At 47.6% G+C, this 26,318-nt stretch overlaps 1 protein-coding gene across 1 annotated transcript; it reads right to left on the bottom strand.

Annotated features, from left to right (window-relative positions):
- Positions 1–5,140: 5,140 nt before the first annotated feature.
- On the bottom strand, positions 5,141–11,196 carry LOC123396185 (probable serine/threonine protein kinase IRE). The gene is made up of 16 exons (XM_045091222.1): positions 9,721–11,196; positions 9,511–9,633; positions 9,222–9,394; positions 8,834–9,074; positions 8,086–8,178; positions 7,877–8,017; positions 7,685–7,777; positions 7,301–7,505; positions 7,102–7,187; positions 6,647–6,735; positions 6,492–6,543; positions 6,356–6,412; positions 6,088–6,264; positions 5,904–5,981; positions 5,692–5,822; positions 5,141–5,587 (listed from the first exon to the last, which is right to left on the bottom strand). The coding sequence occupies exons 1-15, from the start codon at positions 11,194–11,196 to the stop codon at positions 5,742–5,744; spliced, it is 3,165 nt and encodes a 1,054-aa protein (XP_044947157.1). The 3' UTR covers positions 5,141–5,587; positions 5,692–5,741.
- Positions 11,197–26,318: the final 15,122 nt, after the last annotated feature.

The raw sequence follows: 26,318 nt of genomic DNA, 5'->3' as shown, positions 1-26,318 counted from the left end.
TATAAAGAACATTACAAACGGAGCTACGGATCAATGGGAATCAACGGAACAAGATATGAAGCTCTACGTGGAAGATTCAATACCACACTCACAATTGGCACAAATCTGGTATTCCCAGGTTTCCAAGACATGTAACAACCCAACATGAATGAATTGGAGCAAGGTAGAACACCACAACATCAATTAAGCACACACTTTGATCAAAATGACAAAACTACATAATCTGCCATAATCTGCATCTTAGCTATTTGGGAGCTACATGCAACATAGCTATAGGCCTCCAAACATGACAAATAATATATGTGGCTGTTGCCAACCAAGATCACTACAAGCACCAGCAAGAATCACAGCAAAAGGAATTAAACTCTAGAAGATACAAGGCCACAAACTTTCCCAAAACCATTAGATCTCAGGGACTTCGTGAAAATTCCTGCACCTGAGTTTCTGTCTCTGTTCTAAAGCTTTTTGACAGCAACCAAAACACAACCTACTGGACTCCAAATGACTTGAAATTTGACAGGGAGCTTCACAAACATATCAGGTTCAAAATCCTAGCACTGAACTAAGGCTAGTTTTCAACAAAATGACCAACACATCCTCATCTATAGGGGAAGAAAATGTTTCCAGAATCCCAGACAGTGAAATTTCAGAGTTCACCAATCTGGAATTTTTCAGCCACATGTCCACTTTGTCTAGGCATAGTTTGCACACACACAACACCAAGAGGTAATTGACACCACTATGGTGTAGAGCAAAATCCCTACTACTATCACTCATAAACTCATGCCCTTGGGCTCCACCTATTCCATGGAATCAAAGATCAAACTTGCAACAAAACTGAATATGCAACTCCATAAAGCACCCTACTAAGACAACCACTACCAAGGTAGAGTTCATGTGCACAATGACAAAGTGACATGGGGGTTTGAACCCCATGTTTGTGTCATGCACATCAACAACACCAATACTCATCACAAGCCAACCCTGTTGGGTAACGTAGCATAAATTCAAAATTTTCCTACGCATGTTCAGATCTTCCTATGGAGAGACCAGCAACGAGAGAGGGGTAAGAGCATCTTCGTACCTTTGAAGATCGCTAAGCGGAAGCGTTGCTAGAACGCGGTTGATGGAGTCGTACTCGCAGCGATTCCGATCTAGTGCCGAACAACGGCACCTCCGCGTTCAACACACGTGCAGCCCGGTGACGTCTCCCGCACCATGATCCAGCAAGGAGGAGGGAGAGGTTGGGGAAGAAGACCAGCAACACGACGGCGTGGTGTTGGTGGAGAGACGAGGTCTCCCGGCAGGGCTTCGTCAAGCGCCGGCAGAGAGGAGGAGGGAGAGGAACTAGGCTGCGCCGAGAGAGAGATATTAAACCGTGTCTCAAACAGCCCCGAACCTCATCTATATATAGGGGGATGGGGAGGGGGCGCAGCCCTTAGGGTTCCCACCCCTAAGGGGTGCGGCAGCCCTTAGATGGGAGAGGGGTGGCGGCCAGGGCAAGGGGGAGGGGTGGCGCACCCCTCTGGTGGGCCTAAGGCCCACCTAAGTTAGGGTTCCCCCCCCCTCTTTTTCTTTCCCCTGCGCCATGGGCTGAGTGGGGAGGCGCACCAGCCCAACTAGGGGCTGGTTCCCACCCCCACTTAGCCCATCTTACCTCTTGGGGTCGCAGCCCCCCTTCGGTGGTCCCCCGGGACCACCTCCGGTGGTCCCGGTGGTCCCGGTACGTTACCGGTGATGCCCGAAACACTTCCGGTGTCCGAAACCATCCGTCCTATATATCAATCTTTACCTCCGGACCATTCCGGAGCTCCTCGTGACGTCCGGGATCTCATCCGGGACTCCGAACAACTTTCGGTAATCTCGTATAACAATTCCCTATAACCCTAGCGTCATCGAACCTTAAGTGTGTAGACCCTACGGGTTCGGGAGACAGGCAGACATGACCGAGACACCTCTCTGGCCAATAACCATCAGCGGGGTCTGGATACCAATGGTGGCTCCCACTAGCTCCACGATGATCTCATCGGATGAACCACGATGTCAAGGATTCAATCAATCCCGTATACGATTCCCTTTGTCTGTCGGTATAGAACTTGCCCGAGATTCGATCGTCGGTATACCTATACCTTGTTCAATCTCGTTGCCGGTAAGTCTCTTTACTCGTTCCGTAGCACGTCATCGTGTGACTAACTCCTTAGTCACATTGAGCTCATGATGATGTTCTACCGAGTGGGCCCAGAGATACCTCTCCGTCACACGGAGTGACAAATCCCGATCTCGATTCGTGCCAACCCAACAGACACTTTCGGAGGTACCCGTAGTGCACCTTTATAGTCACCCAGTTACGTTGTGACGTTTGATACACCCAAAGCACTCCTACGGTATCCGGGAGTTGCACAATCTCACGGTCGAAGGAAAAGATACTTGACATTAGAAAAGCATTAGCATACGAACAATACGATCTAGTGCTAGGCTTAGGATTGGGTCTTGTCCACCACATCATTCTCCCAATGATGTGATCCCGTTATCAATGACATCCAATGTCCATGATCAGGAAACCATGATCATCTATTGACTAACGAGCTAGCTAACTAGAGGCTTGCTAGGGACACATTATGATCTATTCATTCACACATGTATTAGTGTTTCCTGTTAATACAATTATAGCATGAACGATAGACGATTATCATGAACAAGGAAATATGATAATAACCATTTTATTATTGCCTCTAGGGCATATTTCCAACAAACCCCACACACAACATGCTCTCTCTCATATTAAACATGAGGAGGTGCACAACTTGCAAAGGTGGGAAGGTCCACACACCCACACATTACAAGCATAACATAAAGCTAGTCCTACTCAATCTAGTTAGAACATACAATAGCTACACTCCCATCATGATTCCAACACCATCACACACCATTTACTCATGTGCACATCAATGCACATCATGCCTTGACATGTGTGAGGCTCACACACACATCAAACACACTAGCATCACATGGAGCAAGATCCCAACTCCAAGCATAGGGGAAACACACTCACATGCACAAACTACCATCACCAAGGCTTAAATCTCAAGGACTTGTGCAATTGCACAAGCATGTGTGTAGGGTTACACACACACTTGCACACACACTCAACCTCAAGCACAAACTCACACACACCTAGATCTACACCACTACTACTATCACACAAACCCTACATACATGCCTTCTCTCACACTTCCACCAAACAACAGGGATGTAAAAAAAATATAAGGCATTGGAATAGCACACAAAGCAAGGGAAAACAACAAAAAAACAGCAAGAAAGAAGAAGGGAAAAGAGTTGGGGGCTCTCTGGGATTCGAACCCCAGAGCCCCTGGTTCAACATACCACACATATCCACTGCGCTGCCGCGCTGCTGCTACGGCTGTTGACAAGGAAGGTGGAACAAGCAGGGTAAGGTTCCCTGCAGAGCACTAAACCGGGAGTAAAACAACTCAAAAAGAAAGTGCCGAGGGGGGGACTCGAACCCACGCCCTCCTACAGGCACAGGCGCTGCCAGCGCTACCACTACCACCACGCTACAGATCGACGTCTGGCTGAATCGGGTTGTGAAACCAGAAGAAACCTCCCTGCTGCTAGGAGGCGTCCCGCCGGCGACCGAACCAGAGGGAGATGGCGGCGCCTCTCTCTGCCATCTACGGCAGGGGGAACCCTCGGCAGGGGACGCGGGGGACCCAGGGGTTCCATTCCCGATCTGAGCACGGGAAAAGGTGCCCGCTTGGCTTCCCGAAACTGCACCGGAGGTGCTGCTGCTGCTGCTGCTAACGCCAGTCTACCCTCTACTCCGGCAGGCGTCGGGTTCTCTACTCCTACGTATACTACATCGAGAGGGGGAGCGAAGGAACGCACTGCAGCTCACCTCGCTCACCTACTGGGACGAACGGAGCGGCGGGAGGGGGAGCGAAGCCGATGCAGAGGAGGTGGCCGGCCGAGGAAGACGCGTACGACGAGGATGTCGAGGGAGTCGAGGACGTCGACGTGTGGCTGCGGGAACGCGGCCTCCTCGGCCACCGCGTCCTCCTGGCACTGCTGACGGGGCGAGGCGGCGTCTCCTGCTGCCGCTATGAGCTCAACGAAGCTCGTCCCATGGCGGCCTACGGGCTCCTGTTCTGGCGGCGCGAGGGACGAGGGGAGGGAAAGAATGGCGCCCTAGGGTTGCGGGGAGGAGGCTGGCTCCTTATAACGTCTCGGGAGGCGAGCCCGGAGCCACCAGATCGAGGGGAAGGAAGATCGGTGGCGGAGCTTTGATCGTACAGAGGTGAAGTCGAGGGAGGAAAACGACGGACGTCGAGCGGGCTGCTGGCGCGAGAGACTTGGGCCAGGGAGGTAATGGGCCTCAGTTGCCAGGGAGAAAAGAGGGAACCTGGCCCTCTCCCATTTATGCTCCAAATTTCTAAAATACCAAAAAGATATTTTGACAACTAAAAATAATTGTCAATCAGATTAAAATAATCTGAAAATAAAGGAAAAACCCCAAACAAAATAAGTTTAAAAAAAACCCTCTGCTGCTTACCCACATACCAACTACAATGCTCTAAAGGTGTAACATTTTTATAACAACATAGGAGCAAAAGGATTTTGAACTTGGGAAAAAGAATAAATAAAAAGGTTTGGAACTACACAAGGGGGGCTTGTAAATGATGCCAAGCACCACCCTCTCATTACTTCACACCACATCATCACATATGCCTCAACACATGAAATCACAAGAACATGAACACAATATTAAAAGCACCACATGGAATCATATGACCACATGCACCAACACCTAACACATGAAATGATATGACATGCTATGCATGCATGAGAAGGAAATAGCAAGAAACACACATGGAATCATGGTACCAACTTAACATCATAATCTCTGATAAGGTGGTCCCACATGAAGTAGGTCCAAATAGGGTAGGTTTTACACTTGGGGCATTACAGGGTCGCTCCGGCTCCAGGAAGATGACGGCCACACTTGCCCCATCGCCACCAGCCCCAAACCGACCACGCCAATACTGAGTCATTGACCCCACGACGCCATGAAAACATAGGACCATTGTCGGTGCCGCCAAGGCGACGCCTCCAAAGAGGATAATTTTCACACCAGAGAAAAATGATCAATGTGCACAGATCGAAGCTGTGCAACATGTTTCACTATTGACACAAACACTGTACAGCACAAACAACTAGGTTTGCCATGAGGGATTCTGTAGGGCTCCCAGGGAGAGATCTATGGTTCCTGTCTAGTATCTCAAATGTTCTATACAACCTCTTTGTACAATCAGCAACGGCAAGAGATGGCACTTCACACTGGATACCAATACCTACGGAAAATGGCATGAACCCTGAGCAAACACTGACTAACTTATCGACACCCGCTGTCCCTTCATCTGCGACGCATATGCAGGTTAAAGTGCTTGTTTGGCTGGTCGGACCTCATAAAGTTGTAGAGGAAACTCGCACAGGTTCATGTCTTCGATCGTTACACACTTGCTATCATATCACTTGCTGCTACCACCGGTGGCCGAGGAAGTTCGGTTTCCTGCATGGCAAACACAATCAAGGGCAGTAGAATAAGGTTTTTGCTCGATGCAGTCTTACTTTTTGTACACCAGATCAAGCAAGGGTAAGATGATGTCAGCTTACCGGTGAGACGCTAGTCATGTTGCCGAGGGAATTCGTCTGTCCTGGTGGTCTCAGGATCTCGAAGATTGCAAAGGATCTTCGTTATGCTTCGTTATCAGATCATAATTCATCGATGCTAGCTGGGAAATGTTCTGGTTGCAAACGAGGGAAAGATGTTAACTCACCGAGGACAAGATTCAAAGACTGTGGCAAGTGGGATAGGGGCTGGTTACCTTGAACGAGAAGTTGCTGAAAGAATATTTCACCGACAGAGGAGGCCCGAACTCTTCCATGCTACCACATTCATCTCCCTGTTAATGATTTAAGTAGAAATTGAAAATGTGAGGTGACTGCTGTAAAATGACTTGGACTACTCTTAATTACAAGCGGAAGTTAATAGGGATTAATCTGTTATACATCTTCTTCGTAGTCGCAACTACGTGGACTGCTGCCACAACTCATGCTACTAGTCTCACTTCTGTCATCATACTCATTGTGGGCTGTAGTGACTTGTTCATCAGCAGCACCCCACCCATGACGGCAGGCAAAGTAACTTGTATCATATTCATCATCTGTACAGGGAATAAAGACAGCCTACAAAAAAGAACATGATTATGAAACTTCCTTTCGAGGTTGTCATTTAGCTGCCGGATATTTTAGACTCTGAATTAGCTTAGCTCCTAACCTGCTGTCTAGCAATCATATCCCAATTGATGCCCTTAAAGAACGGATGAGCCTTTACCTGCTCTAATAGCATATTTCAGTTAGCGTGGTTACGTAAGATGTGAAATTTCAGAAAAGAGAAATAAGGAAAAGAGTACCTCTCCAGCACCAGTCGCACCTAATCTTTGTACCGGGTTCTCAATTAGCAACCTGGCATGAAAAAAAAATGAGTTGAAATAACAATCTAATCTTGCAGATCTATTCTACTCGGCACATACAACTGTAGATTAGAAACAATTTTTTTATGACTCACTTGTTAATCAAGTCATATGCTTCGAAGCTGAGTTCCTGTGGTACTTGTGGCCAAGGTATTTCCCGGTTCATTATGTTGTCAAATATTATCTGCAAGCAACCAGTATCATTAATATAGCTTCTGAAAAAACATTCAGAAAGATTATAGCATGAGGTCCATTCAGAATATTATCTGTAAGCAACCAATATTGTTGATGATTGTTAACATTGTTTATTTACTTTACATTTACCCAAAATAGATATAGGTGAGCATTGGTGCACAAGAGTGAATAAATAGCAACTCATCTACACTAGTCTTCCTCTTTTCAGGAAATTAATTAATTAATAACCATTCTATAGTTTAATAACTGTTATGAACAATGACATTGCTTATGTTATCAATTCTAAGTTTTGTGGCTCCAATAGAAAAGAAGTGTATGTTATTAGGATCAATAAATCAAGCCTACATAATACTACCTGTGGATGCTCAGCATTGAATGGAGGAATTCCTACAAGAATCTCAAAGAGAATAACACCAACCGACCACCAATCCACAGGTGGACCTGCACGAAGAAATAGATAACCAGGGAATTTGCAGTGTTCCACAAAGGTTGATAGAAGTCATCAATTCAACACTTTTATGTGAAAACATGTCCCACGTCAGAAGCATATGTACCATGGGTCATCCCTAGTAGTATCTCAGGGGCCAAATAGTCAGGAGTGCCTACAGCTGTCTGCTTTTGCCTCTGCTGCCGTTTGTGTGCACGTTGTTCTGCATCTGTTGGTTGATGGTCACCCACTAGAACACTGCTGACGTCCGGACCAGATAAATCATCAGTGCTATTTATAAGACCAACCTTTGATAGCCCAAAATCAGTCAACTGCATGGAAGGGGGAAACAAATCCAAATCATTCAATTGCATCACAACATAACTTAAGACTAGAAAGTAGAGCTTTTGTTTTACTTGGATAATTTAATGATCATTTTATTAAAAAATTCAAAACACAAAGGGAAACATGTATTATAAGAACTTAAATGATAGAAGTACCGAGACTCAACCTTTATATGGCCATCACGGGAGATTAACAAGTTGTCGGGCTTCAAATCACGGTGAATCACATTCAAAGAATGCAGATACTCCAGGGCAAGAACCTAAAGGTAGAATGAAATTTATATTGTTCATCATTTCAAATAAGAATAAAATCTGAGGTGGGATCACCAATACTGTCAGACAGGGCATTTGTAACTTACCAGTTCTGCTATGTATGTCCTTGCCATATCTTCATCCAAACAACCTAAGCCTCTCAAGAGGGAATAGAGATCTCCTCCATTCAAGTACTCCATAACAAGATAAAGGTTTTCCCTACATGTGAAGGAGTAGAAAAATCGAACCTGCCCATTACAGATGGAAGTTAAGTGAAGTCGAGAATGACACCATGCTGAACATTCAACTTACGTACCACAAATGGGTTACGAACTGATATTAAGATGTCGCGCTCCGCCAAGATGCTTTCAACTGCATTCTTGCGTATCATATCAGCTTTCTTCAGCACCTGCTTTCGTGATGATACCATCAAGGTTTAGTACCAATTATTAAAACTCACCATTGGAGCTAGCAATGCAAATCGTGTGTTGTTCTTAACTTTCATTTATTTTGAAGAGTTCTCTAATTCTCTTGAGAGAAAGTCATCCATTTAATATCATCATTACTAGTACACAATGAACTAAAGAAACAAAAAATGTTATAAGGGGCTTGGATATTATTTTTATGAAATGTTGTACAAACAGAAGCCCTTCTGAGAAATGAACAAACCAAACCCCAGATAAATCCTGAGAAATGCAAATCGTGTGTGGTTCTCAACTTTCATTTATTTTGAAGAGTTCTCTAATTGTCTTGAGCAAGTCATCCATTTAATCTCATCATCACCTCTCTTTCTAAAAATGTAAGACATTTTTTGACACTAGACACTATGGTAGTGTCAAGAAACGTCTTACATTTTGAGACAGAGGGAGTAATACACAATGAACTAAAGAAATAAAAAAGTGCTATAAGGAGCTTGGTTTTTTTTTAATGAAATGTTGTACGAACAGAAGCCCTTCTGAGAAATGAACAAACCAAAGTCCAGGTAAATTCTTTAATGTTTAGTACAAAGGAGCTAAGACATTGTGAAGGAATTAGCATTTGGCGGCTGGAGTTCTGCTCATTACCTTGATGGCAAAAAGGTCTCCTGTTACCCTTTTCTTTGCAAGAAATACACGCCCAAATGCACCACGGCTGATTGGCTTTATAATTTCGAAGTCCTCAATTGAGGTACGGTCCTTAAATTTCCCATTTAGCTGGCTTGTTCTTGAGCTTACACTATTCTCCAAAGGACCATCTTCATCTATTGGACCTAAAGATTCGGTGCTCATATCATCTATTTGTCCGCATAATTGCATAAATTTCTCCCTGAGAGCACACAATGTTAACAAGAGAGTCAGGGTAATATTTCAGGTATGTGCAACTAGAGTCACAGTAGTGCAGTTATGGCAATGATAAATGAATCAGAAGTATTAAGTCGCACAAAGATACATTGAGAACTATCAATATACTTACTGTAGTAACTTGGCTATCCTTCTTCCAAAAGTCTCCACAACAAGGGCATCCACATTTCTCGTGTCAATAACAGCATTCAGATCTTCAAGGTAAGAGCTCAAGTCCTCCAGTGAGTTGTACTCTGAACTTTTTATGCTCTCAATGCCTCTAGCGATAGTCAGTAAACTTTCGACCTGCAAAGGGTAGGATATTAAAAGTTTGGGCCATCAGAGAAGCATAGTTTATTACAGCCTCTAAGGAAAATCTAACAAATAAAACTTGAAGGAAAAGTAAAGATGGATTAACAAACCTGCTGAAAATTCTCTAGTTCGACGAATGCCTTGTGTTTAGTCAGCTGTGATTCTTCGTGGTTAGTTCTTGGTGTCAATAATGGTGACTGCGACAAGTTTCCTGATGCAGGTGTCAGTGCTCCCTGACAATTTCGTTGACACGATGTCAGCGATTAATTACGACCAAGACAGAAGAACTTTAATTGTTTGAAACAAGAGAGGCAACTAACTTCTGAAAACAGTTCTGATGATGGCACTGTCAACAGATGAGACAAATCGTTATCATGATCCATGGATCCATCGGATTCTTCTGTTAAACTCGATGTGCTAGCTCTTGTGTTGTCAGGATGATTAAATTCTGCATCATGTGGGTTCTTTGCGTCAAAGCAAGCAAGCACCCTCTCAAGCACCTCGGCAACCCTCTGTAACCGCTTGTCAGTACTCAAGCCCTTGGAATCACACCGATCAGCAAGCGTGCATGCTATGAAATGGCCTTCCGCACAAGACATCGGGATCTCGAAATCACAGATCCTGCATATCATCCTTGGCTTTCCATCGATGATTATTTGTTGGGCCCCTGGGAACTCCGGTGACATCTCGATCTTGACTGCTGAGTCCCCAAGAGAAGCCAGACCGTCCGGGTGAATGCTAGCTGCATCAATCCTCTCAACAATCTCATCCACGTCGACCTTGTTCCTGGTTATTGCCTTCTTTGCTGGGGTGATCTTGTCCTCCTTTGCCTCCGCGTTCTTATGGCGGTTCTTCTCAGCAGGAGACGGCAGCTTCTTCCAAGACGATATCTTGCCACTGCTGCCGGGAGAATCACCGGCATCTCCCAAGAAGTGCCGCCCCGCGAAGTCGAGGGTAAGGTGCTTGTGCTCCAGCATCCTCCTCCTTATGAGCCTCTCCTTAAGCTCGGTCAAGCTGGAGGTGCTCCTGCGGCCTAGCTCCGTGGAACCGCCGTTGGTGGACTGCAATGGGTAGAGCCCCAGGTCGCTGAGCTGGTGCAGGCCGAGGACGTGCTGGTGCTTGCCGTCGACGTCTCCGCAATAGCCGCTGAGCTCCTTGCGGAACTGCAGGAGGCGCGTGCAGCGGGTGAGGATGAAGAGGATGCGCGTGTGCGCCTGCTTGAGCACGCCCCCTGCCGTGGTGAGCTCCTGGCGTCGGTCGTCGAGGGCCTGGACGATGCCCTCGCACTTGACCCAGAACTCCTCGGGGCTCATCTCGGCGCACTTCTGCGTGACGACGAGCAGGTCCTCGAGCGTGACGCGCCAGTACTGGTGGTCATCCTCGTCGGCCGCGGCCCGCTCGAGGAGGCCAACGAGGTCCCCCGCGAAGACGCCGAGCTCGCAGTCCACCTCCTCCTTGAGCCTGATGAACTTGCTCTTGACGGCGCCGATGAACTCGTCCTCGCCGCGCGGCCTGTTCCGCGCGGCCAGGTGGTGCTGGTGCGCCGCCGCGCCCCCCGGGTTGAGCTCGTGCGAGAAGCTCTTGACGTCCGGCGCCCGCTTCCTCCGCCCGCTCGTCGCCCGCAGGATCGCCCGGAACCGCGGCGAGTCCATCTCCCTCCCTCCCGCCGCGCTCGCCGCCGCCCTCCGCACCTGCCCCCCAACGCTGTCCTTCTGCATTACATCAAACACCACGCCCGCATCGCTCAGACACCGATCAACCAAACCATCCCGCGATCGATCGAGCCTTACCTCCATGATCTCACGCCACCCCTAGCTCGTGGGGTCAAAGGGCCTCTGCGATCCTCCGTCCTCGTCGTCGCGCGCACGACCTCGCCCGCGCATTAAACAATGGCGGCAATGGATGGCGAACCCGTCGTCACCGGCCACGAGCGTGCGCGTGCGCGCTCTCTCATTTCGGGGGATGGCCAAAACCAGGACACGTGTCTTTTGGAGGAGTTTATAAGCGCGGGCCGCGGGTGGGCCGCCTGGTAGCGAGAGGCCTAGCGGGCCTCGCGCCGCGAAAGCCGGAGACCCGGCCCGGTGCCCGGGTTATAAAGGCCTCGCTCGCCTGCATGCCGCAACCACCGCCGCCTCCTCGACCGAGCCCCCAGCATCTCCCGTCTCCCGTTCGTCCCGCAGCGACGTCGACGCCGGTAGCCACCACGGCAGCCCTCCTCCGCTCTGTGAGAACATTCACGGCGATGGCGTCGCAGCGGAGACTTTGACGACGGAGCAGGCGCCACAGCAGCCACTATAACCAACAGTGGCCGCGTGCGCGCGTGTGTAGTGTACTCTCCACGGGAGCGTGGGCGATCGATCTCGATCGGTCCACTCCACGTCCGTCCATCGGAGGCTGGGGCGTAGGTGTACGTACGCAATGGCGGCCAGGGTGCACCACCACCACAACCAGAACCACCACCCCGTGCTGGTGTCGGCAGCGGCGTCGCCTGCTGGGTCGGAGGACATGCGGCTGAGGCGGTCGCCCCCGCCTGCCAGTGCCAAGACGGAGGGCAGGCGGCTGAGGCGGTCTCCGCCGGTGTCGGTGGAGAAGGCGCGGCGGCAGGGGCGGGCGTCGCGGGGCGGGGCGGCGGTTGCGGGGACAGCGGCGGGGACGGCGGCGGGGTGCGCGGCCGTGTGCGCCTGCTTCCCGTTCGCGGTGCTTGAGTTCGCCGTCCTCGCCGCCGTGCGCGCGCCCGCCGCGCTCTGCCGCCGCACCATCCGCGAGCAGCTCGACCGGCGACGCGAGGCCCGGGCCAGGCGGAAGGAGGAGATGGAGGACGTCGTCATCCTCGGCGGGGACGCGTCGCCCAAGTCGGTGGCCGCGGCCCAGGCGAAGCACGCCGCGCTGAAGGCTGGGGAGGAAGAGGAGCTGGGGTGGTGCCATTGGCCGGTCAAGCCCGCGGTGGCTGCGGCCGAGGAGCTCGCCGAGGCGGAGAAGGAGGTGTGGGAGCGCTTCTACGGCGCCGGCGGCTTCTGGAGGAGCCCGTCGCAGCGCGAGGAAACGTGGTGATCGCTCGCTCGCCGGCCGCCAGCCTTCTCCCGTCGGCGGTCTCGTCGGCCTAGTCGGCTTCTTGGCCTTCCTCCCTACCTTCTTGGGCGGAGAGAAACTAGCAAACTCCACTCTTTTCATTTTGCGATTAACGCAGCGTTAGTTGCAAACTCTAGCTGTTTGTGTGCGTCTCTTCTCCCAAATTTTGACTAATTGGGAGGAATGCAAAGAAAACCATATGCTGCTTGCTTAGGAAAACTTTCATAACACCGTGCATCGTTCCCAAATTCGTGCTCTTTAATTTGTTTTCTTTCATGGTATATCTCTTTTTTTTTTTGGCAACTTTGCTTTCATATGTTCAGCAACGTCTGGCGATCCTTGATGGATTGTAAGTTGGAGGAAGGTGATCCATTGATCCCGCATATGATCAAGATGATGGATACGTGCAAGCTTTGGATCGTTTGGGCTTACCGCTCTCGGATAAGCTGGTTATTGATGTAGTTCTGGGTTCTCTTCCAGCTAGTTACGGGACGTTCATCTCGAACTATCATATGCATGTCATGGATAAGAAGCTCACTAAATTGCATGGGATGCTCAAGAAAGGCACACATCAAGTGTTGATGGTGCAGAACTCGGCAAAGTTCAAGAAGAGTTGGTCCAAAGAAAAAGGGTAAGGCAAAGGGCACGGAGTAGGTTGTCTCCGCCGCTGAGCCAAAGTCCGGACCGAACTCAAATACCATTTGCTTTCATTGCAAGGAAGCTGGTCACTGGAAGAGGAACTATAGCAAGTGGCTTGCTGAGCATGGCAAGAAGGCCAGGGATGCTTCTTCAGGCAAAGGAACACTTGTTGCATATGTTATAAGCATTTACCTTGCTAACATACCTAGTAGCTCTTGGGTATTGGGTATTGGATATCGGATCGGTTGTTCATATTTGCAACTCAATGTAGGGGCTGGTAAAAACTAGGCATGTGGCACAGGGGAAGATTGACATCAGAGTCGGCAACAAAGCAAGAGTTGCTGCGTTGGAGGTCGGCTCGATGCAGCTCCAGCTTCCTTCTAGATTTATATTGGAATTGAATAATTGTTTTTACATTCCCGCACTTAGTCAGAACATTATTTCTGCCTCATGCTTGATGAGTCGGGGTTATGAATTCAATTTAAAGGACAATGGTTGTTCATTTCATTTGTATGGAATGTTCCACGGCTATGCACCGATTGTAGATGGGCTATTTATTTTGAATCTAGAAATGGAACCAGTCTATAACATGAATGTCAAGAGACATAAGCCTAATGAGATAAATCCAACATACTTCTGGCATTGCCGGCTTGGACACATTAGTCTGAAACGCATGAAGAAGCTCCATGATGATGGACACCTAACTTCCTCTGACTTTGGGTCGTTCGAGACATGCGAATCATGCTTGCTAGGCAAGATGGCTGAGTCTCCTTTTCCAAAGAGTTGCGAGAGGGCATCCGAGCTGTTGGAGCTTATACACAGTGATGTGTGGTCCAATGAGCACAATGGCTAGAGGTGGCTATCAGTACTTCGTGAATTTTATCGATGACTTGAGTAGATATGGATATATCTATTTGATGAGGCACAAGTCAAAGACTTTTGAAAAGTTCAAAGAGTTTCAGAATGAGGCTGAAAATAAGCTTGGTAAGACGATAAAGCTTCTACGATCAGATTGTGTAGGTGGGTACATGAGCCATGAGTTTGATGATCATCTGAAAAAGCCGGGGTATAGTACCTCAGCTCACACCTCCGGGTACACCGCAAAGAAACGACTTCTCGGAACGGAGAAATCGAACCTTGTTGGACATGGTCCGATCGATGATGACCAAATCGGATTTACCCTTGTCATTCTGGTGATAAGCTCTATAAATTGTAGCTTTCACACTTAACAGGGTACCATCAAAATTCGTAGACAAGACACCACATGAGATGTGGACTGGGAAGAATCCTAGTTTGTCTTTTCTAGAGATTTGGGGTTGTGAAGCATTTGTCAAGTGACTCATATCGGACAAGCTTACACCTAAGTCGGATAAATGCATATTCGTGGGATATCCAAGGGAAACCTTGGGATAGAACTTCTACAACTGAGAAGAGAACAATGTGTTTGTTGCTCGGAACGGGGTTTTCCTAAAGAAAGAGTTTCTCAATCGGGAGGCCAGTGGGAGAACGGTGCGACTCGAAGAAATTCTAGAGCCACTCGGGGATGACTCGGCTAGTGATGGGATCATACCGGAGTCAGACAGGGAACCTGTAGTGGAGTCGGCACCGGAGCCATGGAGGTCGGATAGATTACGCAAAGTGCACGATGTGTTGTTGCTAGAAAGCGATGAGCCAGCCACATATGCAGAAGTGATGGTAAGCCCAAATTCCGAGGCATGGCTTGAGGCCATGATCCAAGTTAAAGTCCATGGATGATAATCAAGTCTCGGACTTGGTTGATCCGCCGCCTGGCGTAGTTGCCATTGTTTGCAAATGGTTCTTTAATAAGAAAACCGATGTGGATGGAAATGTTCAGATCCACAAAGCTCGACTTGTCGCTAAAGGTTATGGACAAGTTCAAGGAGTTGACTACGATGAGACCTACTCGCCTGTAGCGATGTTGAAGTCAGTGAGGATCGTACTAGCTATAGCTGCATATTTTGATTATGAGATATGGAAGATGGATGTCAAAACGGCTTTCCTTCATGGAAATTTAAAAGAGGATGTATACATGATACAACCCGAAGGTTTTGTCGATCCAACTAGTGCTGGTAAAATATGCAAGCTCAAGAGATCCATTTATGGATTGAGGCAAGCAGCTCGGAGTTGGAATATTTGTTTTGTTGAAGTCATTGTTAACCTTGGTTTCTTCAAGAACGAAGAGGACTATTGTTTATACAAGAAGTCTAGTGGGAGGTCAGTAATATTTTTGATCTTGTATGTGGATGACATACTACTGATCTAAAATGATGTTTTGATGCTGAACTCAGTCAAGGAATCATTGAATGGCAAGTTTTCAATGAAATACCTTGGAGAGGCAGTGTACATTTTAGGCATCAAGATCTATAGAGACAGATCAAGGAGGTTGTTCAGCTTAAGCCAGAGCACGTATATAAACAAAGTGTTGAAGTGGTTCAACATGAGTGAGGCCAAGAAAGGGTCCTTGCCCATCTCACATGGTATAAGGCTAAGCCAGACTCAGAGTCCTATGACTTCTGATGAGCGAAACCGGATGAGTAGGATTCCGTATGCTTCGGCAATAGGATCCATCATGTATGCCATGATATGTACACGACCTGATGTTGCCTATGCAATAAGCTTAACAAGCACATACCAGGCCGATCCGGGTGAGAGTCACTGGGCAACGGTGAAATCTATCTTGAAGCAAGGAATCATTGAATGGCAAGTTTTCAATGAAAGACCTTGGAGAGGCAGTGTACATTTTAGGCATCAAGATCTATAAAGACAGATCAAGGAGGTTGTTCAGCTTAAGCCAGAGCACGTATATAAACAAAGTGTTGAAGTGGTTCAACATGAGTGAGGCCAAGAAAGGGTCCTTGCCCATCTCACATGGTATAAGGCTAAGCCAGACTCAGAGTCCTATGAGACTCAGAGTCCTATGACTTCTGATGAGCGAAACCGGATGAGTAGGATTCTGTATGCTTCGGCAATAGGATCCATCATGTATGCCATGATATGTACACGACCTGATGTTGCCTATGCAATAATCTTAACAAGCACATACCAGGCCGATCCAGGTGAGAGTCACTGGGCAACGGTGAAATCTATCTTGAAGTACCTGAAAAGTACTAAAGAGATGTTCCTAGTTTATGGAGGTGAGGAGGAGCTCGACGTAAAGGGTTACATTTATGCTAGTTTCCAAACCGACAGGGATGATTGTCGATTGCAAACTGGATTCGTGTATGTCATGAATGGAGGAGCAGTGAGATGGACGAGTTCCAAGCAAGATACGGTGGCCGACTCCACAACAGAGGTCGGATACATTGCGGCTTGTGAAGCTGCAAAGGAAGGTGTTTGGATTCGGAAGTTCCTGGAGGATCTTGGTGTGTTTCCGGGCTGGTCAAAACCATTGGATTGCGATAATCCAGGTGCCATCGCATAGGCCAAGGAGACGATACAACACCACAAGACCAAGCACATTGACCGAAAATATCACCTGATACGAAAGCGCGTATAGAATGGTGATACTAATTTATACAAGATTCACACAGATGCAAATGTCGCAGATCCGTTGACTAAGTCGCTTCCACAACCCAAGCATGAGGGGCACGTTAGAGCTATAGGCATTCGATGTCTATTTGATTGACTCTAGTGCAAGTGGGAGACTGTTGGAGATATGCCCTAGAGGCAATCATGTATGACGATATTTCCTATGTGTTTATGAATAAAGGAAGTCCTTGGACATCATCAATGATTTATATTAACAAGTACCTGACTTGTTTGTGAGACTATACATTGTATGATGGCTGTCTTAAATGGTCCCTAGTCGAAAGAGTTGAATGGATGCGCAACCAACTAGACTAGCATATGATACGGTGGATGGTTTCGGTCTCACTGACCATGTAGCATTGGATGCTAGCCGGATAATATGGACTCGGAAAGATCTGGTCGGATTCAACGTAGTCAGATCCGAGTCGAGATAAGGTGTGAGTTGGACAGACCCAACTATGAGACGCATCGATAGGTCATCTGTGAGTCTCTAGTACAACATACGTTCTATGTTCTAAGACCTGAGTTGGCGCATGTACTCGTTATGGTGACAGACTTGCTTTGGGCCGACCAAATGCTACTCCATGACTGGGTAGTTACAAAGATAGGTTTTGGGCTTGTCTAGGCCCATGTTGTGAGACATGGTCAAGCAATATGGGATTTGCCCCTCCGATCACTAGAGATATACTCTATGCCCCTCAGGTGACCTCACCTGGATAAGCATGGCCATGCGATGAGGATTATGAGATAATCTGAATGTTGGTCAGATTCATCGGAACAAGAAAGAGGTAGTGCGGCAACAAGGATGACCATGTCGCCTTGAGCACGACAACGTATATCGTGTGGCAAAGGGAACAGAAGTATGAAGTACATGTTCGCCTAACCAGCTTCATCGGACACTTGGAGTCGGCACGCCTTGCTAGAGACTGCTACGGACTAGCCGAGTTGGACATGGTCTGACTCGCGACCAAGTGAACGAGAACCTAAGGGGGCGCACACTTAAGGGAAGGAACACGTGGGCTTTAGGGTCCATGTGAGGCCCAAGAGTTGAGCCTGCATTGGATGCCTATATATAGTGGAGGTGCGGCACAATTAATGAGTTGATCGCTTCGGCGCCGTCATTAGGGATGTGATGTGTTCCACCTAGCCACCTCCACTCGCTGCCGCCAATTGTGTGATCCGAACCTAGCAGTCCACCGCACGGTGTTCCTCCCGCACGCGCGGATACCGTTAGAGGCGATGCACCTGCGCCGCTCCGACGAACATGTATGTGGGATCCGGCGATCGACCGTTCATGGGAGAGGGGTCCTACGACCGGTTGTTCGAGGGAGATCGGACGAGGAGGAGACGGACCACGCAAACGCGCTGCCACATATACTTCCGCCGCACAGCACTGCGCGTCTAGTAGTAACAATCTTTGATCCATCTCTATAGCATATTCTTGGTTGTTCTTCGCTTAGAATTTTTAAATTTTCATGCGATGGGCCTACGGTAGAACCCAACACCCGCTGCCACGGGAGGTAGGACAAAAGATGTCATGCAAGTTCTTATCGCAAGCACGTATGACTATATACAGAATACATGCCTACATTATATTGATGAATTGGAGCTAGTTTTGTGTCGCCCTAGTGTGTAACTGATATATGATCAATGTCATCTAAATGATTATTCACTGCTGATCCACGTGCCTACGCATTACATATACCGAATTTTGCTAAGTTTCTACTGTTGCTGCTACTGTCACACCTGTTGGGCAATGTAGTAATTTCAGAAAAATTCCTACGTCATACAAGGATCTATCTATGGAGAAACCAACAAAGAGTAAAGGGGTAGAGCATTTTCATACCTTTTGAAGATCGCTAAGCGGAAGCGTTGCTAGAACGCGGTTGATGGAGTCGTACTCACAGCGATTCAGATCGCGGTGGATTCCGATCTATGCGCCGAACAACGGTGCCTCCACGTTCAACACACGTGCAACCCGGTGACGTCTCCAACACCTTGATACAGCAAGGAGGGAGGAGAGGTTGAGGGAGAGCTCCGACAGCACGACGGCATGGTGACGATGGAGCTACGTGGCACTCCGACATGGCTTCGCCAAGCACTAGGAGGACGAGGAGGACGAGGAGGACGAGGAGTAGGGCTGCACCGAGAGAGAGAGGACTTGTATCTCAAAATAGCCCCAAAACCCTCACTATATATAGGAGGAAAGGGAGGAGGGTGCCCACCCTTAGGGTTTCCCACCCTAAGGGTGCGGCAGCCCTAGATGGCCCTTGGGGCGGCGACCAAGGGTGGAGGGAGTGGCGCCCTAGGGTGGGCTAGCCCACCACACCTAGGGTTAGCCCACCTCCCCTCTTCTTGCGCCTTGGGTTGCTGGTGGTGGAGCACCATGATACGTCTACAACGTATCTATAATTTTTGATGGTTTCATGCTATTATCTTGTCAAACTTTGGATGTTTTGTATGCCTTTTATATCTGTTTTGGGACTAACTTATTGACTCAGTGCCAAGTGCCAGTTCCTGTTTTTTCCGTGTTTTTGACCCTTTTCAGAGGAGGATTTTAAACGGAGTCCAAACGGAATAAAACCTGCGAAATGATTTTTTCCATAACAGAAGACACGCAGGAGACTTGAAAACCAAGGCAGGAAACCTCGGAGGAGGTCACAAGCCCACCAGGCCCGGCCTAGGGGGGTGGGCCTAGCAAGCTTGTGAGTTCCCCGTGGCTCCCCTGCCCTAGGTCTTTTGCCTATATATTCCCTAAAATGCCAGAAAAAATCAGGAGATCATCGAAAGTACTTTTCCGCCGCCGCAAGCTTCTGTCTCCGCAAGATCCCATCTGGGGCACGTTCTGGTGTCGTGCCGGAGGGGGGATTCGGATATGGAGGGCTTCTTCATCAACACCATGACCTCTCCGATGATGCGTGAGTAGTTCACCATAGACCTACAGGTCCATAGCTAGTAGCTAGATGGCTTCTTCTCTCTCTTGGATCTTCAATACAAAGTTCTCCATGATCTTCATGGAGATCTATCCGATGTAATCTTATTTTGCGGTGTGTTTGTCGAGATCCGATGAATTGTGGATTTATGATCAGATTATCTATGAATCTTATTTGAGTTTCTTCTGATCTCTTATATGCATGATTTCATATCCTTGTAATTCGCTTCGAGTTGTGGGTTTTGTTTGGCCAGCTTGATCTATGATTCTTGCAATGGGAGAAGTGCTTGGTTTTGGGTTCATACCGTGTGGTGACCTCACCCAGTAACAGAAGGGGTAGTGAGGCACGCATCATGTTGTTGCCATCAAGGGTAAAAAGATGGGGTTTTCATCATTGGTTTGAGATTATCCCTCTACATCATGTCATCTTGCTTAAGGCGTTACTTTGTTCGTCATGAACTCAATACACTTGTAATGCCCCAAGTGTGTAATTGCTATATTTGGAACCTATTACAAGTGGGTCCACCTTGTCTTGGATATGAGGATGTCATTTTGAGCCATGATTTCAGGTGTGTCCCTTATTACTTGCTTCCTTGCATGCATGCATAACATATCATTCCTTGCCATACCTTATGATTGCATGTCATGATCATGATTGCATATGGTCTTGCTAGGAGTGAGTATCGTGGTGTTATACTTCATGTGTTCATGTGATGTGTGACTTGTGTGGAGTGTAGCATGTGTTAGCAAGTGCTTAGTTTTCAAAACCAACCACCTTCTCCCCCTCTCTATTGTTTCCCCTATGTAAAATTCCACATCTTTCTTCCCCTCTAAAATAATGCCCATGTTTTAGCTAAAATTTTGATGGATGAGAGATGTCAATTGCTGGTTTTGAATGGGTGTTAAAGGTGCATATGAAATTACAAAACAAATCAAGCTAATGTTGTTTTGTAAAATATCTACTTGCTCCTATATCCTTGGTCTTACTTTTATTAAATAGGAGTTGATTTTCCAAGTCCAGGGATGTGCTTGTTATATTTTTTTATCACTTGTATATACCCATGTGCATTTCTTTCTTCCCTATTAATATTTCTATAAATAGGAAATCAAAAGGGATGGATTTCCCTTATCTGCCGCCACAGCTGGGCTCTCTCCCTCCTGGTCAGCCCATCTTCTCTCCCTCACGTGCACAGAGCCCACAAGAGTGAACCTCTCTTCCTCCTCTCGACGTCATCTCTGTACGACCGGAGCTCAACCTCCCGATCGCCTCCCCTTTGATCATGTGGCCCTAGCGCCTCCCCCGAGGTGATATAAGGTGGAGGGAACCTTCCTCCTTCCCTAGGGTTCCCCCTCCTTCCTCCAGCGCCGCCGCCACCTCCCTCCTTTTCTCTTCCCTCTCCCTGGTAAGATCTCTGTAGAGTAGGAGCAGAGAGAGAGAGCCCTCCATCATTGAACGCCGTCCTCCCGTCATCTCCGGCACCGGTGGCCATGTCCAGGGGCACGGGAGGTCACCCCGCGCTCCATTCCCGCCATCGCTGAGGTCGAGGAGCGACCTCAACGATGGCCAGGACCTTGTCATTGCCTTGGTCCAGGAGCTCTTCTTCCTCTTCTTCGGTTCGACAGCAATAGTTCGTCTCCTTCCTCTCCGTCGTCTCGTCGTCGTGGGGCCCCCTCCTTCCTTCCCCAAGGTGAGGTGCCTTCCCCCCTTCCTTCTCCTCCCTTCTCCCCCGTTGGATCCGACGAGTCGGTTGCAGGAAGCCCCTGCCGTGCGTTAGCAGCAGGTGTTGGTGCAGTGTGGAGCTATGCATGTTGTGTGCAGTAGCAGTAGCAGTAGGAAGTTCTTCTTCCTCGTGGTGCAGCAGCTTAGCGTCTTGTTCTCCCCGTCGCGCAGCAGCAGCAGCAGAGAAGCTGGTGCCCCTTCCCTGTTGCCAGCGCGTCTCTGGCGCGCAGGTGCAGAGCAGGAATCTAGTGGATGTGGTGGTACTCCTAGAAATACCCCCTCCTTCTGTCAGTAGCCGAGTTGTAGGGCAGTGGTGGTGGTCTCTGTTTGTTCTCTGGAGGTGCAGGGATCGAATCCCCGGTGGTGCATCTCCCCCCTTTTATTTCATTTTTTCTCTCGGTTGAAAGTATTAGCAGCAGCAGAGAGGTTATCCTGCCATGTTCCCCTCCTCTGTCGAGTGCATGGTGACCAGTAGAGTGGTAGTGGTGCTCTGGTTTACCAGAGGGAGTACTGGGTTCGAATCCGAGGAAGTTCCCCCTTTTTTTGTTTTCTCTTTACTGCTATATTAATTCATCTTTGCTTGGTGGTGTTACCTAGTAGATTATCCTAGGTAAAGCTAGCAAGTGAAGTGGTAACTTGTGTAAATTCTTCTTTGTTGTAGGTACTAGCAATTGATGTTTGCAATAGGTTGTGTGTGGGGGGTAGCTTAGTGAGTAGAATTTGTGTTGTTGATGTGCATGACACAAACATGGGGTTCAAACCCCCATGTCACTTTGTCATTGTGCACATGAACACAACCTTTGTAGTTGTTGTCTTAGTAGGAACTACATGAATTGATGCACTAATTACTAGGCATGATTTGGAGTAGTTCCTCTTCCTTAATTTGTGGCTACTTGATCCAAGTAAGTGCTCACATGTTATATATGATTTTGGGGTAGAATCTCCCAAGGAATCTAGTGGTGAAGTTTTTTTTGCCATTAGGATTCTTTATGGAGTGGACATATTCAGATTTGTTGCAAGTTTGATCTTTGATTCCATGGAATAGGTGGAGCCCAAGGGCATGAGCTTTTGTGTGATAGTAGTAGGGGTTTTGCTCTACACCATAGTGGTGTCATTTATCACTTGGTGTTATGTGTGTGCGATCTATGCCTAGACAAAGTGGGCATGTGGCTAAAAATTCCAGATTAGTGAAATCTGTAATTTCACTAAGTCTGGAATTCTGGAAACATTTTCTTCTCATCTAGATGAGGATGTGCTGGTCATTCTGTTGAGAACTAGCCTTAGTTCAGTGCTAGGTTTTTGAACCTGATATGTTTATGAAGCTCCCTGTCAAATTTCAAATCATTTGGAGTCCAGTAGGTTGTGTTTTGATTGCTGTCAAAAGGCTTCAGAACAGAGACAGACTCAGGTGCAGGAATTTTCACCAAGTCCCTGAGATCTGATGGTTTTGGGAAAGTTTGTGGGCTTGTATCTTCTAGAGTTTAATACCTTTTGCTGTGATTATTGCTGGTGCTTGTAGTGTTATTGGTGGGCTACAACCACATATATTGTTTGTCATGTTTGGAGGCCTGTAGCTATGTTGCATGTAGCTCACAATGTGCTAAGATGCAGTTTATGACAGATTATGTAGTATAGTCATTTTGCTCATTGTGTGAGCTTAGTTGATGTTGTGGTGTTCTTCCTTGCTCCAATCCATTCATGTCGGGTTGTTATTTGTCTTGGCAACCTGGGAATACCAGATCTGTGCCAATTGTGAGTGTGGTGTTGATTCTTCCACGTAGAGCTTCATATGTTGTTTCGTTGATTCCCGTTGATCCGTAGCTCTGTTTGCAATGTTCTTTATATGGTTTTGCACCGTTTTCACAAGCCGCATCTGTTCATGTCATTCTCATGCATGTCAAAATAGCTTAGTGTAAAGTTCTGTCCAGAAACTTGCAGTAGTCTATTTTGCTTGTGCTAGTTATAGAAACAGTGGTCCATGCTCAATTTTCATCTCATGCATCATGTGATTGTTGCATCTTGTGGTGCTGCTGTTCATTGGCTGTTATCCTTATGTTGGGTAGCACCGGGATCGGAGAACGAATACGTGGAGTCAGGAGAGTACGTGCAGGACGAACCAGAACCATTCCAACCTGAGGATATCACAAGCAAGATGATATGACCTTGATTCCATCTCTAGACTTGTTATGTTAGTTTCGTTTCCATGTCATATTGCTCGCTGCCTACCACTGAATTAAATTGCCTCTTGAAATTCCATGAGCCCAAACACCGTTCTCCTTCCTAGCAAACTTGTATGGCTAAGTAGGCTTTGCTCAGCTACTAATGTTAGCGTTGCTAGATGCAGGTGCTTTGACTCATGTGATAACATGAACTTGATATCATTATCTCAAATTTTGTTATTCAATTAATGCACCTATATACTTGGTAAATGACAGGAGACCTAGCCTTTCGCCGGGTGCTTTGTTCCGTTATTGCCGCCTCAGTTACCGGTTACCGGTGTTTTGATTCGATAATGATCGCTCCTAACACATTCGGGGTTGTTATGGGGACCCCCTCGATAAATCGCGTAGTGCTAAGGCTTGTCCGGCAGGACCCAACATTGGTATTATTTGCTAATCACCTAATAATCTGCATAGGGAATAGCTACCCTGAGGAATTTAATCAACAACCCGGGCCAGTGCTCCTCATGAGTGTTGGTCCAACCACCTAACAGTCGGCAAGACCACCCCGGGGAAACTTGAGGTTTGGTCATTGTCCACTTTGCATAGACGGTGTTGTCCTGAGACTGAGATACGCGGCTCTTATCGGGTCATCGACACACTGGGAGGTCCTGCTAGCCTTGTCTTACCTTAGCGGTATATCTTGTGTATAGGAATCCCAGTGAAGCTTTGGTTCCCCCCAGAGTTGAGGTTTTCCCCTAAGGAATTCGACGAGATCACGAGATTCGTGATAGAGGATGCCTTTGCGGCCTGTGTTCGTTTGTGATGGACTAGTTGGAGCACCCCTACAGGGTTTAATCTTTCGGAAAGTCGTGCCCTTGGGTATGTGGCAACATGGAATATTTTGTTAACATCCGGTATTAGAGAACTTAAACATAAACTAATAAAATTGCCAACTGTGTGCGTAACCGTGACTGTCCCTTCGAAGATCTCTCTTCGATCGGGAACACGGTGGGGTTATGAATGCCGTAGGTAGGTGTTCAGGATCACTTACTGATCAAGTAGTCCCGACCGTTAGCGTAGACCACCTTCACTTCTACTTTGCGTAAGTTAGCCACTTAATCAAGCATAGGATGCTGCAGCCTGATACACTTCACCCGTACCCTACCTAATAACATGACTAGTTCTGGCACCAAGGTCTTAGATTGCTGAGTCCCCGTGGCTCACGGATTCCTCCAAAACTCCTAGTAGGTACAGGTACCCCAGAGGCAGATGATCCCGACGGCATCCAGCTGGCGTGGCAGTACGATGAGGAGACTGACCGCCTCTACGTGAACTATCCAGAGGACTGAGGCGTGGTCGTGATCGAGGGCCTGCAGCAGGGTAGCATAGCCTTTTCATGTTTTGTAGTCCGTAGCGGAACTACCTTGATTGTATCTGTGTTGTACTCTGAGTATTAATAAGAGGACAGTTGAATCCCAAATTGTCTACTTGTATTATTATTTGTGCTATGTTACCTGCTTGCGAAACGCTTAGATGCGCTTCTTTCCTATTCGGGGCCTCGACCCCCAGATCGGAAAGGACCGCATCTTGGTCGTTACAAGTTGGTAATCAGAGCCTTACGACCATAGGAACCTTTGTGTGATCGTACTTGGCTGAGTCGAGTCTAGAAAATGTTTTGAGTCTTAGTTATATCGGAGAGTAGGATTCTTTTTCTCCTCTTCTATGCTCTGGTGAGGTTCCCGTCTTAGGAAATCTTTAACTCTACTCCTTTTCTCGCTCAAATTTTTTTTTAGGATCACGCGGGTATTTGTGAAATCTATATGATTTCGATGTGACAGAATCATGTCCTGGTGCCTCCTATCTGCTCTAAGTATCAGGGGAGTTGAGCTCCAGGGATTATCGCGCACATCGCCATCATTCAGATTTCTGAGTATCTAAGAACGGAGGGTGTTCGTTATTGCTTCAATACGGGTAGTGGTGAGATAACCCCGATGTCCCCAGTTCTGGTGTAGATTGTTCGGGGGTATTACCACACTTTGTATCGTTGTGATCACGAGGATCTGTTGTAGATGAAGGTCCGAGATGTTGGTTGTGTGTTGAAGGATGTGATACAAGTGACGGGTTAGTTTAGGAGTTGTGTGAAATACTCCTTGTATCTGTGTACCTGATTGCATGACCAGTTATTTCGGGAATTCATAGGTGGGATATCTAGTAGTATCTTATAGGACTATCTTCTTACGGACGCTTGATTGAGGATTGGGAATTCTCGGTCATATGTTTGTTCCGAGCAGTTCTAGCTTACACTTGTTTGCAGTGGTCCTTATCGGAATTTTGTCGTCTGTTACTTTGAGGATGCTCTCTTGCTATGTTGTTCGAGCGCAATGCTAAATTCCGTTCAGATATTCCGTCTTTTGATTCAGCAATATCTTCAATTGTTCGGTGGACTAATATGATGTCCGTCTTCAGGATGGCTCCATCGACTCGTCAGACCCCAGCGCGTGAGGATATGCCGCCTCCACCTCCTCCTCCTCCTCCTCCGCCGCCGCCTCCTGCACATGCCTGGCAGGCGATGATGGCAGCTACTAATGCAAACACTCAGATGTTGTTGCAGTTGATCCAGGAGAGAGCCAATCATCAGCATGGCAATTTCCAGCAAGGTGGCAATCACTTCGCCAGTCTGAGTCAGTTCCTGTCAAACCAGCCTAAGACGTTCACTTCCTGCGACCAACCGTTTGATGCGGAAGATTGGATCCGTGATATGAACAAGCATTTCGAGTGTAGCAATGTGCGTCCGGAGGACTATGTCAAGTTTGCTACGTTTCAGTTGAAAGGGCAGGCTTCTATTTG

Source organism: Hordeum vulgare, chromosome 5H, assembly GCF_904849725.1.
Source record: "Hordeum vulgare subsp. vulgare chromosome 5H, MorexV3_pseudomolecules_assembly, whole genome shotgun sequence".
In the NCBI taxonomy this organism is placed as follows: domain Eukaryota; kingdom Viridiplantae; phylum Streptophyta; class Magnoliopsida; order Poales; family Poaceae; genus Hordeum; species Hordeum vulgare.
This window is presented reverse-complemented; position numbering and strand designations above follow the sequence as displayed.